The sequence below is a fragment of the Corylus avellana genome, chromosome 4 (assembly GCF_965113065.1).
Source record: "Corylus avellana chromosome 4, dhCorAvel1.hap1.2, whole genome shotgun sequence".
NCBI classification, from domain to species: Eukaryota; Viridiplantae; Streptophyta; class Magnoliopsida; order Fagales; family Betulaceae; genus Corylus; species Corylus avellana.
The window spans coordinates 5149426-5162534 of NC_142493.1; the positions used below are offsets into that span (position 1 = coordinate 5149426).

At 33.5% G+C, this 13109-nt stretch overlaps 1 protein-coding gene across 2 annotated transcripts; it reads right to left on the reverse strand.

Annotated features, from left to right (window-relative positions):
* Positions 1-2307: 2307 nt before the first annotated feature.
* LOC132178978 (putative pectin methylesterase CGR2) lies at positions 2308-9226 on the reverse strand. Of its 2 annotated transcripts, none has more exons than XM_059591578.2 (7): positions 8989-9226; positions 7593-7737; positions 7305-7344; positions 6928-6969; positions 5599-5973; positions 4258-4313; positions 2308-2998 (listed from the first exon to the last, which is right to left on the reverse strand). In XM_059591578.2, the coding sequence occupies exons 2-7, from the start codon at positions 7713-7715 to the stop codon at positions 2852-2854; spliced, it is 783 nt and encodes a 260-aa protein (XP_059447561.1). In that variant the 5' UTR covers positions 7716-7737; positions 8989-9226; the 3' UTR covers positions 2308-2851. The 2 variants fall into 2 exon arrangements, with proteins under 2 accessions (XP_059447561.1, XP_059447560.1); XM_059591577.2 differs by having other exon boundaries at positions 7593-7746; positions 8989-9223.
* Positions 9227-13109: the final 3883 nt, after the last annotated feature.

Below are 13109 nucleotides of genomic sequence, written 5' to 3' on the forward strand. Positions count from 1 at the left end.
ACTCATCATTTCTTAATTTTTTTTTTTAATTTTTTGGTAAAGTCATTTTAATCTCCTCAAATTACAACATCAATGACAATTTCTCCTTCAAACTATCAATTATAACAATTTACCCATCAAACTATCAAAACAATGATAATACACCCCCCCCCCCCCCATGCTAGTAAAATGACACAATTACCCCTATAAAATTTTCAATAAGACAAACATATCCAATAAAATTTGAAAAAAATAATTAAATATATTTAAAATTTTAAAAATAATATATTAAAATGTTAAAAAGTTTGGGGGTAGTTAAAGGGTTTGGGGGTGGCTCGACCACCCCCTTGGCCTAAATGGGGGTGGTCGAGCCAACCCCATATGGCTAGAATGGGGGTGGCCTTGGCCCTTTTCGAGGTGTCAAAACCACCTCCATTTGGGTTTGGGGGTGAGGCCAACGGCATGGCCGAGCAACCCCCAGAAACGCTTTAAGGTGGCCATCCACCCCTGGTGGGTGGTCGGACCATCCCCAATTACCTAGGGGTGGTCCAGCAACCATTCAGGGGTGGTCCAACACCCCTTTTTGCTTTTTATTTGCTTTTTAATTGTTTTTAATTGTTTTATAATTTTTTGTATTTTTGTTTTTATTTTAATATGGGTAATTTCATCATTTTGTTAAAATTAGGGGTACATTATTATTGTTTTGGTAGTTTGGAGAGTAAGTTGTTGCAATTGATAGTTTGTATGATAGATTGCCATTAGAGTGGTAGTTTGAGAGGAACTAAGAGGACTTTACCCTTTTTCCATTTTTTTTTAACAATGACTGATTTGAAGATTGACATGCACTTGCACATCAACCCAATGCGGGTGGAATAAAATACGCTTTTTTTTTTTTTTGGACAGACTCTCTCCTTCTCTCTCACCGAGTTCTTATGACACATTCTAATTCTAACCAATATTCTAGGAGCTAGGGTTTACTTTATTTGGTGGGAACTTTGTCCTAATCAAATTCCTTGTTCAATCGGATCATTGACAACTTTTACCTAATTGCCCCAACAACATAATGACCAAAGAAAGAGATCGCCACCCCAAGGTCTTTATAATTGGTTTGATGTCACCCTTTAAAAATACCACGATGTTATCAACCAACTAGAACGATGAAAGAAAAAATATGCGAGAAACTTGATGGACTATTTGTAAAAAAGGAGAATCTGCCGATTGCAACAATAATAAAACTTTGCTTTCGTCATAAGTAAAGTAACTATCTTATACAACAAGTTATCTTTACAACAGTAAAGATAGTATATTTACTATCTTTTTCTTATTTTGTTTTATTATTTCTTTTTAAAATTTAAGTAATATTTTATTATTTTTTAATTAGTGGGACACGTAGCAGTGTATAAACTCTTGGATAAGATCCAATGGTCAAGATTTCAACCATTTTTGATGGGCAATTCCCCAGCTATTGCTAGGGATCCCGATCGGTTGTGGGATGTTGTTTAACTTTCTTATGAGGTTTTATCTTTCACATCTAGGTTAACAACTTTTTTGTAAAGATCATCGAATGTAAAATAAGTTTGAGTGCCTTATAGTAAAAGTCTTCCTCTAGTGTTTTATATGACAGTCATCAGAGCTTCTAAATATAAGACTATGTAGATCAATTATAATCCAACCTATTTAATTACATAAGTTAAACCCTTCAATCCTAAAACTCTTAACTCGCTAATCTCGTATTGAGTATTCGCATGTCATCAAAAATCGTCAACCGCACCCATATACCTGTATTTGCTTCGAAGTCCATATCTACTATTCAACTTCAACTTCGGTTACATTGATTGCCTAGAAAAAGGAACCCAGTTTCTTTCGTCAAGCATCGGTCAGAAAAGGGTAGTTATATTAATAAGTGTCCACCCAAAGTTTATGTTCACTAGCATTTGACCTTATTAGTTTTTTTTTTTTTTTTTTCTTTTATTTTTTATATAAAAACTAAAATTAAAAATTAAAAAAATTAAAATAAATAAATAACCCCCACTTGTTTGTATGACTCAAAGCCCATCAGGAAGAGCTTCTTTCACTCTCTTTGCTCGTTCTCCTCTACAGTATGATCCACCACAGCAGTATACGGTTTACAAATTTCCAAGATCATGAGCAGGATAATGTCAACACATGATGATGATGGTCAAAAATAACAAGATCTGTCTATTAAAAGATAGATGTCATAATTACAGGAGTACTTGAAATACACAACTCCATTTGCTACCCATATTATCTCAAATGTCATATTTTAATATGTCATTTAATATCACAAAATCATTATCAACACATACATTGAATTAATAATGAGTTATGTTTACCAAAACAATATATATAATTATAATTATAATTATAATAACAATAGGTCCACTTAACATGAAACTTCAAGACTCTACAACCTGCAGCTTAACCCATTCTGGACTGCATGTTCATCTCTGACCCAGCGTCCAGCTCCTTTCAACCCACTCTTAGGCATATCAATTGCAAATGTCATTAAAGAATCATGATGAGTCTTGTCTAATAATTATCTTACCATTACTAAAACAAAAGTGAGTTTGGACAAGCTAACAAATTTATCATTGCAACCACAACAAGCCAGTGTCAGGGAGCTAAAACCTTAAATGAATACATAATGGTGGAAGCCATAACATGCAACCCAACCTCCTCAATATACGAATATATTGATTGGAAGATCTATTGTCTCTTACTTGGAAGAAAAAATAGGCTCTGTAATTTCCACAGAAAAAGAACTTACCCTTTGGGTGCTGAAAATACTTGCAGGAATGGTTTCGCCCCGCAAGCCAGAAAGTGAGGACATCAGACATCATGCTCAAATTCTCTATGATTTGAGGTGGAAAACTTGGCAGGCAGGCTTATACGACCTTTTGGTTGAGGCCTGTTCAAATTTCTTAGAGGCAGCTTCATTCTCTTCTAACTTATTCTGAACAAAGTATCTTATCCACCAAGATGAGCTTCGCAATTTGGCCTTCACAAAATGAACATTTTCATGTTATCTTCTACAAGTCAATGCTGTAAATTTTCTTAAAAGAAGCTACAAAGTAACAACAATCACATGACAAAGATACACATATTCAAGTAGAGATTTAAAGATATCTTCGAAAAACACCGTTCAAATGGTCAATTCATCAACCATCATAGAGAGCTGCTTCTAGGGGGTTGTGGCACAAACTCACCACTTTGTGCCCTTCAATGAGAGATTGACATCTCAGCTTAGTACAACTTAAGAAAAGAAAACAAACACACCAGATTACATCCATATATATGAGGTGAGATTTTTTTAATTTTTAATAGATTTGGATGTGATCTAGTGTATTTGTTTTCTCTTCTTAAGTCATACTAAGCTTAAGTGTCAATCTCTTATTGAAAGGCACAAAATGATAGATTTGTGCCACAAGCACATAGAAGTTATTCTCTTCAATGTATCTAACTCCCTCACATATTGCAAGGATTCATACTTCAATTTGTTAACTTTGACTTTATATGGGAAGAGGAGATTCAAACTAGTGACCTTATATGCAATTAACTCAATTGTTTATAACTCCCTAATTTTGACGTTAAGATTCTTTCTTCCTATGAGGATCCATAAATTTACTTCGGATTTTTTTATTCCACTAAATACAAATTCAAACAAAATAGCCATGATGTCTTAAAAAATGTTTAGTAATTACTGGTTTGTTTTCATTAGAATAGCATTTAGTGCAATGAATCGTAGATAAAGAAAATGGCATCAAAACTTTCCGTCCCACAAGAGTTAATAGCAGATGAAATTTTTTGAGTGAAAGAGATTCATATTGTAAAAAGGTAAAGGAAATCAACTACTCCCTCTTTTCTATTTTCGCGGATTGATATAGCTGAAACCATATTAGATGGGACAGTTTTTTGTTGAGTTGAGAAGAGTCCCTATTCTGGATACTGTACTCCCTAGTCATTGCATAATTCACATTGCTTCAATCTCACTATCAAACCAAACACAATGACGGTCATAGTTTATCAAAATTACTTCAATGATCTGAGAAACAGAGTTGCTACTTTTTTTATTCCTTTCAGGGTAATGCAGCTCTATCAACCAAATAGGATATATCGACCTTAAATGCGTCAATTCACCAATTATTGAAGCACAGTTTTTCTATTCCATGATCTTTTTCGAATTAAACCCACATATTACCAAATTACATTGCACAAAAATGACCAAGGAACAATTAGAATTTGTACAAAAACACTTACAGGACGGCCAAATTTGGACAACTCTGCAACTTTAGCTCTATGCTGACCTGGATAACCTACACATGTTTGGTTGTTCACCAAAATATCAGAACTTCAATCAATCTCATGGTAAATAAAATTCAAAAATAATAATTAAAAAGAGCAGCACTATTGGTTAATGTAAATGAATATGTTTGGTTGTTTGCCTGTATCACACCATGTCAATTCCTTTTGCTACTCAAAAAATAGTACCGGCTAGGTCATTGGTTATAAGAGAGAGATCAATGGATATGAGTGCTACCCATACTCCCAAGTGTTCACTCCCTAAAGTGGCAGTGAAAATCACCATTAGATAAGAAAACAAATGAAAGTAAATATAACATCGACTGGTGATTTGCACTGCCACGTCAAGGAGTGAGCACTTGAGAGTATGTATCGCATTTCTCTTAGAATATATCTCCAGATAGCACTCATTGCATCTACAAACAGTACATGGGAAGCTCCATATGGGTAGAATGCTGATTTAATTTGCCCCTGGAAACTAGAATCATAAGCTGAAAGTGAACAATACAAGGGAAACTCCATAAGGGTACGAAGCATTCAAAACAGATCCTGGAAAGCTGAAAGTGAATTCATAAGCTCAGAGCAACAAGACTGAGAATTGTGAAATATTTACAAACATTTGGGGTGGGGGGGAGAAAAAGAAAAAGAAAAAACCAATCAACTATAAACTAAACAAAATCTAACCCAACCAAATGGTTATGCCCTTTGAGAAAACAACTGATGTTAAGGAAGTAACTAACTGAAGTTATGGAAGTAACAAAGAAGCCCCAAGTGTAGAGGCTGGGACAGGGATATCATTTTTTTTTTTTTATGAATGAGATCATTGTTGTTGTAAGAGAGGAATTGCATTTTGGGAAGGGAAAGATGGCAAAAGAGAATGAACAGGGGGGACATCATATTGCCATTTCAATTTTCTTATACAGTTGACTTCTTCACAGCAACCATAATTATAAGTGAACATAGAATTAAAGTCCTTTGCTAATTTTTTTAAAAAAAAAATTAGACAACAAAAGAGAGAGAGAGGACTTGGGGGGGATGACATATTTCATTGTTCACTTAGTTTACTTGTTGTGAATAAGAATGAGATGACAAGTGAATAGCAGCCAAGTTTTTAACTAATTTTTCTCTCCTATAGATTCCACAAAAATGAACTAGTTTAAAATATCAGCCCTCCTATTAATCAAATAAAAGTCACCTGAACCAGGCCCTGTTATGTCATCAACTTCTAGGCCATTTTAAGTTCTCAATAAGCAAAAAAAGTGTTACAATATGAAGCACATAAGCCTTACAAGGAATTACCAGCAAATATAACAACACCATCAGCAGATACCCTTGTCAACTCTGGAAGGGTTTTGTTGAGGTACTTTGGGGACAAGTAATCCACTGCATCTGACACTATAACAAGAGAAAACGATTTTGCCTTGTATGGCAGACGAAACTTGATATCAGCCACACGGACAATGCCTTTACGCACAAGGCTCTTACAGTTGGCATCACCATCATCTAATTCGTATGGTTCCACACCCCAGGCTTCAGTATCCTCTTCTTTTAACAACTTAGATACCACTGAACAGGTATCAGGGCCCACATGCAACACCCGATGCATGCTATCACCATAAGCCTTTTTTAGAATAGGTAATGCCCTCTGAACTTCTAATGTACATGAAATACCACCTGCATATTCAAACTTGAAATTTATTAGATTAAAAAGTTTTCTCCATCGCACAAAATTTCACATTACTAAAAGTACTACACCCTAAGTGAGCCAACTGCCACAAAGATAGCAGTTTCTTGACACCAGATTAGTAATACTTAACATGTAAAATTTATGGATTTTAAAATTACTCATTACTGTGCCCACTAAAACCAAAAGAGAGCACATACAATCTACATAAAAGTGATAAATAGATGGTTTAAAAACCACCTATGGCCTACTTCTGTCCTAACTCGATAAAGTTTGAATTTCACTCTATATCACAACCCAAGGGACGCAAACATTTATAGAGAGATTTCTCATTAGAATTAGGTACCAGGCCTTAAGTCAATTTTTTGAAAACACCAAATCAGGTTATCCATGGAATTTTCTTCATAATTAAAATCAGTGTTCATGTAAATCAGGATACTAAGAACCATTGAGAAAACCAAGTAAGAAGCTCAAAGATTCTTGAAGACAGATTGGGAGGAGTAAGGGCAAGAACAAACACCTTCAAGTTAAGCAAAAACACCTTCCCTTTCAAAAAGATTCACATTCAATGGCCCATTACTGTATTTCACTCCTTATTCTTCCTCCCAGGACAAAAGACACAGCGTCTCACTAGTCAAGTCAAGTCATACATATGCTCATGGAAAATTTCACAAAAAATAGATGAAATAACTTTTCAAAGTTCGGCAGATGCATTTTGAGAAACTTGGTCATTAAGAAGTCAATTAATCCTGTGGATAGACCATGTCTCCTAAAATTCTAAATTATGCCAGAGATAACAATTAGCAAATTCAGTGGATCCAAGAAATATGAATAAATGGACAATAACCTTCACATACGCCATATACTAGACCGTCTCATTCACTAAGCAAAATCTTTGATACATTGAAAAGCCTATAATAATTACAAGATAATGCCATATTTACCTTCAATTTTACTCGATGCTTGTATATCACTGGTTGGTCCACCTGTCATGCAAACCCCAAAAAAGTGAACAAAAGACGTATCAAAGGAAGTAAAACAGAACCTAGGATACAAAAGGCAAAGTAGGTTATCAATGTTCATGAACCTTCTTTTTTTCTGTTTTGTAATTTTATTATTTTTTTCCCAGCTGGGAAATGTGAGCTGCTAGTTCTGTTGGTGATCAGAGGACGTTCAAGTTCATGGGAAGGCTTGAGCTAGAGTCTGCAGTTAGATCTCCAACTGCCTTAACCATTTGTTGGTTTGGTAAGAAAAGAGAGCAAGGAGGGGTTCATGAACATCCTTTGTTCCAATTATTCAAGTGCACAGACCACATACGAACCTGAACCACTATAGGAATAACCAATAAGAAGAATTGCACCCTGAAATTTTCAAAGAACAATTCTATCAATATTCTTCATATAGAAATGCAGCCAAGTTAGTAATTAATATTGAACATGCTTGCATTGAGAATAGGCAGTCATCACCAAGTCGCAGAAAAAAGAGAAATTGCATCAGCTATATTTTCTCACTAAGCAGTGAATAGCATTTGTACATCTCTTTTTGCTAGAGAATAATGAGTTGAAGAAGGAAAATAATATTGGGAGACCATAATGGCAATGAAAAGTACCACAATCACTAGCCCAATAGATATTAGGGGTGATGAGCGTGATTTGGACTGCACCGCACCCACAAATGGAATGCTTCCACCATCACCAATGCGCCGAGCAGGATTTACTGGCCTCCTTGACATAATTATGTAACAGGTAACAAGCCTGCAAGTCCTAGCATAAGTTGAAAAGAACTTTCAATAATGGTGTTTCAAAATTTGAAAGGCATCTCCTTTAATGTTTCATTCACTGTTTCTACTCACTAACACCAAAAACTTCCTGTTATCCTATTTCATCAAAGCTAAGCTTCATAACAGATATAGCCATAATACATAAAGGCAAAACATGGCTTCATGGCCTGTCTTATCAAGAAAAATAAAATCCTGACTACATATTTCAAATGTTAAAGGATACATACAGTACGGTTGACAGCATATACTTATCAGCTAAAGGAATTGCTTGACATAAGTTCAAATCAGGTAAATGAAGTTATCATGTGTCTAGGGCCATGCCATTATGACTAAATACGCATTAAAAAGGTCAATCTCTTCCCTATGACCAAAAAAGGAGGCCCAACTTCTAACAGTCTGTCCGGCATGCTAATCCACATTGTGACATTGAGGTAATCTTTCCGGATTCACTACACTTTTTTCGGTAAAATCAAATGGTACAGCTGCTTCCTCAAAAGTTGGCAACGGATTATGCCTGAGCAAGCGTGCAGTGTGTGTCTGCATCTGTGTTGTATACAGAATGCTACTATTTTCTTTTTTTGTTATGTAGAAAGCCGTTTCCAAGTTGTTTGTTGCATATCATTGTGTTTCTTGTGATACCTAATCATATGTTGCACACATATCAGTATAAATGCTCTCTTACATATCACCATCAACACCATCGTGATATTAAAGCAATTAACTCGTTATGAAGTAATCATTCAACTTCTGCCATTAACATAATGGCATCCAGCACAATCTTCAAAAAACTCGAACTCAAATCTTGGCAATGCACGACCGAATAGCCCATAGCAAAGATACTACTTAGCACCCACTTTACTTAATCAAACACCACAAGCGCAATGCATAAACCACGTTTCACTACCATTTCTTGCAATGGGATATATCATTTTCTTGATATTTATTTTCCATTCACGTTTCTCACAAAAACTTCACTTATTCAGCACACTCACTTCTCTCATTGGTAACACTCCTATCCCAACAAGAGCCGAAATTCCAATACCCAGATATCAAAAACGACTAAAACAACAAAACCTCAGATGTTGCAAAAATTTCAATGAAAGAAGTTACCCAGAATTAATCAGAAAAAATCAACATCAAATCGATTGTGCCAAACATACAAGCAGATCCACATAACAAACTCTGGAAATATTAGAAAAGAAAAAAACTTGCAGAGGAAGATTACCTGGGATCAACGAGAACACGAAGCTGGGTCTCAGAGATTTCTTAATGCACGATCCAGATCTGTGATTGGTGTTAAATGTGTTCGCTAAAACAGATAACGAGAGAGAGAGAGAGAGAGCTTAAAGAAAAAAATAATTGGGTTTTAAAGCTAAGTTATTAAATAAATATAGTAAGATTTGGGGTTTCTTTTTTAAAATTCGTAGTTGATCTACAATTGGCATTTTATAACCTTACTTCCGATGGATCACGATTGTGCCCAGTTGCCGACCTGCTATTCCTCAAATCTGGACCATTCATTTTTAAAGGAATTATTCTCTCTTTTTCATTAAAATTTTGAAATTAAAACTAATAAATTTGTAATTTTTTTTAAAAATCACCTAAGCCAAATACAATGGGATGTTATCTATTTTGAAGAAAAATATATTTTCTATGGACTTCTTGGATCAACCAATTCTCGGGAGTTTTGAGATGACCGACTATCTTGAAGGACGGTCAAACCACTTCTTAGTTCTTTGCGATAACTAGTTGAAGAAGCCTTTTTTTTTAAGGGAGAAAAAGAAAAAATGACTCTATTTGTTAATATGTTTTTAGGGGTCTCTTTTTTTTTTTGAAAAATTGTTCTAATGTGACATTAATGATACAACGGTGAAAACTATTTTTGTAATTTTTTTACGAGCGTTTTTTGTTTGGGTTATTTATTAATGGTTTTGTTTAGGAGTGTCAAGGCGGTTAGTAGATTTTACTAACCGCAATCGCTAACCGCCTAGCGGTTAGTGAAATAGATAACCGCCCGCTAACCGTTTTTTCAAAATTATGTTTTTTTTTTCGCTTTTTGGGTGTTTTGGGCTTTTTTTAGGGCTTTTGAGACCTTTTTGGGCTTCTTTTTTTTGGGCTTTTTTTTTACTTTTTTTTTTGTATTTTTAGTGTCTTCTTAGGCCCAATTGCTATAAAAAGAGCCCATATTGAAAAATCAAAAATATTTGACCCAAAATTTACATTTACTTGTACTTTAAAAAAATTTCCTTAAATATTAAATCATAACTGGTTAACTTTTAAAAAAAAAAAAAAAATCAACACAACATATAAAAAATAGTTCAAAATTCAGACAACTGTCACAACATATAATGATAATACATTAATATTTAAATTGTGTTTATAAGTAACACATTGGTCATTGTTTAATCAAATGTCAATTACTTAATTTGATATTATACGAATCATATCATCATTGTACATTAATAATATGATTCACTTGAAGTCTTGAATAAAGTATTTGAATTGTCATTGAATCATACGATTAAGTATTGATATTATACATTTATATTATTCATATGCATATGTAGACTTATATAGACATATAACATATATAGACTTATAAGTTTATAACATACATTGGAAATAAGTCTCTAAATATTTAATTGTTGTATTAGTATAAATTACTATACTTATGAGTTATGTCATATTATATATGTATAATTTGTTATTATATAATCATATAGATTATAGTGATAATATATTAATACTCAAATTGTGATTTAATGATCAAGTGATTATGTTATATGTATAAATATTTTTATAATTATAGTTATAAAAATATATTATATAAAAAGGCGGTTAGCGGTTACGGTTAGTAAACTCAATAACCGCTAACCGCTAGACAGTTATAGCAATTAGGCGGTTAATACGGTTAAGCGTTAAGCAGTTAACGGTTAGCGGTTATAGCAGTTAGCGGGCGGTTTTTAACCACCCGCATTAACACCCCTAGTTTTGTTTGAAAAAAATAAAATAAAATATAGAAAAACAAAAAAAAATTAACTGAAAATTTGGCTAAAAAAAAAGTGTTTGGTTATTTGGAAAAATAATTTTTAAAAATAAGCTATTTTAATATTTTTGATTTATTTTGATTAATGGCCCAATCTCAGCCTTGACGCGAAACTACACAGGTTCCAGCCCAACTTCAAGCCCAAAATAGATTTTCTTTTTTTCTTGCTTTTTAAGAGTACAAAATTATGAGAGCCTATAAGTTGAAAATAATAGGGGTGTAGCAACAGGGCGGTTATAACCGCCTTACGACCGCTAACCGTTTTGGTAGGCAGTTATAAAAAATTGCTAACAGCCTAGGGCGAGACAATTAGCGGTTTTAGAAGTAGGAAAAAGTGGTTAAATAACTACTAACCGCTCACCCTTATATATAATAATATAAATATGTATTTTGTATTAAAAATATAACATTAATATTCATTATTTTTTAAAACACTTTGACCCACAACTATTTAAAATAAGCTCAAAAAATAGGCATAATGAAGGTCCAAAATGCCTCAATAAGCCCAAAAGCCCATATATATTAAAAATAAAAAATAAAAAATAAAAACAAACAGTTATAAAACTACGGGTTATTGGTTTGAATAACCGCTAACCGCCAAAGCGAAGCGTTTGCGGTTATTAAAATCCAATAACCGCCTTAAGCAGTTAGCGATTTTAGCCAATAACCGCTAATTGCAAGTGCTTGTACACCCCTAGAAAACACTCTAAATACCAAATAAATTTATAAGAACTTTTTGTATAACTTAAAAAAGAGGAGAGATAGTTACAACAAAACAAATTAAAAATTAATAAAAGAGGAGAGATGAAGGAAAAAATGTTTGGTCAGGATCATAAAGTTGTGGGTGAGCATGAAAGATAATACTGAGTGCGACACATTGTAGCCTTGTAGGGCAGTTAATTGTATGGCTCACTTCATTTATATCCTTAACCTAATCTTAGAGTGAAATAAATACTTTTGACTTAATGAGTGTGACCAAATCCAAAAGGACCATGAGGAATTGGAAAAGATTTAATTATTGTAAAGTAAGGGTAGAATTCTCTCTTCACATTTTTGGGGATAATTTTATCTTTACTTTTATAAAAACCTGATCTCGTCTCGTTCATTTGGATTGGAGATGATTCAAATTCAATCCATATTATTTTTTTAAAAAAAAAAAATTAATGCACTCGTTTAGTAAATTGTAAACTCAATTAGTCTTGATAGTAATTATTTCTTTTTAAAACAAAAATTGATTTTTAATTTTTCAGAATTAATCAAACTATTTTTCTAAATAGTTTGAGGAATGCTACACATCCCAAATTTATATCCCAAAAATTAGTTCCTAAATGATGTGTCACAATCCCATGAGATTTATTATTTTGGAAAGTGTGTCACCAACTCATGAGATGGTGACACATCATTTGGGAACTAACTTTTTTTTTTGACGATTTGGGAACCAACTTTTGGAAAGGAAGTCTTGGGATGTGATCCTCGTAGGCTTTTCTTTCGATGTAAAAGGCCTTCTGTCAAAAAATATTTTGAACGAAATTATTTTTTTTAAAAAAAGAAGATTTTTTTGAAATATTTTTCGATATTTGGCTCATACGAAAAATCAATGGAAAACAGTCAATGATTGGCCGTCGGCAGATTCCAGAAACCAAATGTGGATTCTAGCGAACTTCAATAACAGCAAAAAAATGAATGGCAAGAAAGAGAGTGCATACGTGAAAGAAAAGATGAAACTCGAAATATAGTTTACTGTTCTAGAATAGGGAAACAATTTTGGAGAAAAAAAAAAAAAAAAGTTTTATTGATCAGTCGAAAATGTTTTTGATTTGATAATTTTGGATTGTACCAAATACCGAAAAATAAGAAACATTGGTCATATAATATTTTAGGTAAAACTAAATTTTATTTTATTTTTGAATCAAATTGAAAAAGGATTACAAGTGATCAAAATATCAAAAATATGTGAGCTTACCTACAATAGACCCAAACACATAAATTAACAGATTAAAAAGAAACATATGTTGAAGAAAAAAAATAAACTGTTCTAAAACCTATCCAATCATTGATCATTGAAGCTTTAGAAGGAGGGAGAAGCCTCTATCCCTGATTCCCTCTCCCCCACCCCTTTTTTCCTTATTGTTCTTTTTTGTCTTTTAAAGATACAAAATATCTATGGTTGCATACTTGCATGTTCACCTTCTCCATGCATACACCTTTTACTACTTGCTTTTCCACCCCCATCCATATCCACCACAAACAGTGGCCAGCCAACCTCTTACTTGCGTCCTCCAGTACTCTCCTCTTGTAGT

What these genes read in the sequence shown, in the direction of transcription:
- LOC132178978 (XM_059591578.2), bottom strand. Translation starts at nt 7,715, where the DNA reads ATGTCAAGGAGGCCAGTAAATCCTGCTCGGCGCATTGGTGATGGTGGA. An exon ending in TGGTGTTGTTATATTTGCTG is followed by an intron (nt 4,314 to 5,598) that starts GTAATTCCTTGT and finishes AAACATGTGTAG; the next exon opens with GTTATCCAGGTCAGCATAGA. An exon ending in TGTCCAAATTTGGCCGTCCT is followed by an intron (nt 2,999 to 4,257) that starts GTAAGTGTTTTT and finishes CATTTTGTGAAG; the next exon opens with GCCAAATTGCGAAGCTCATC.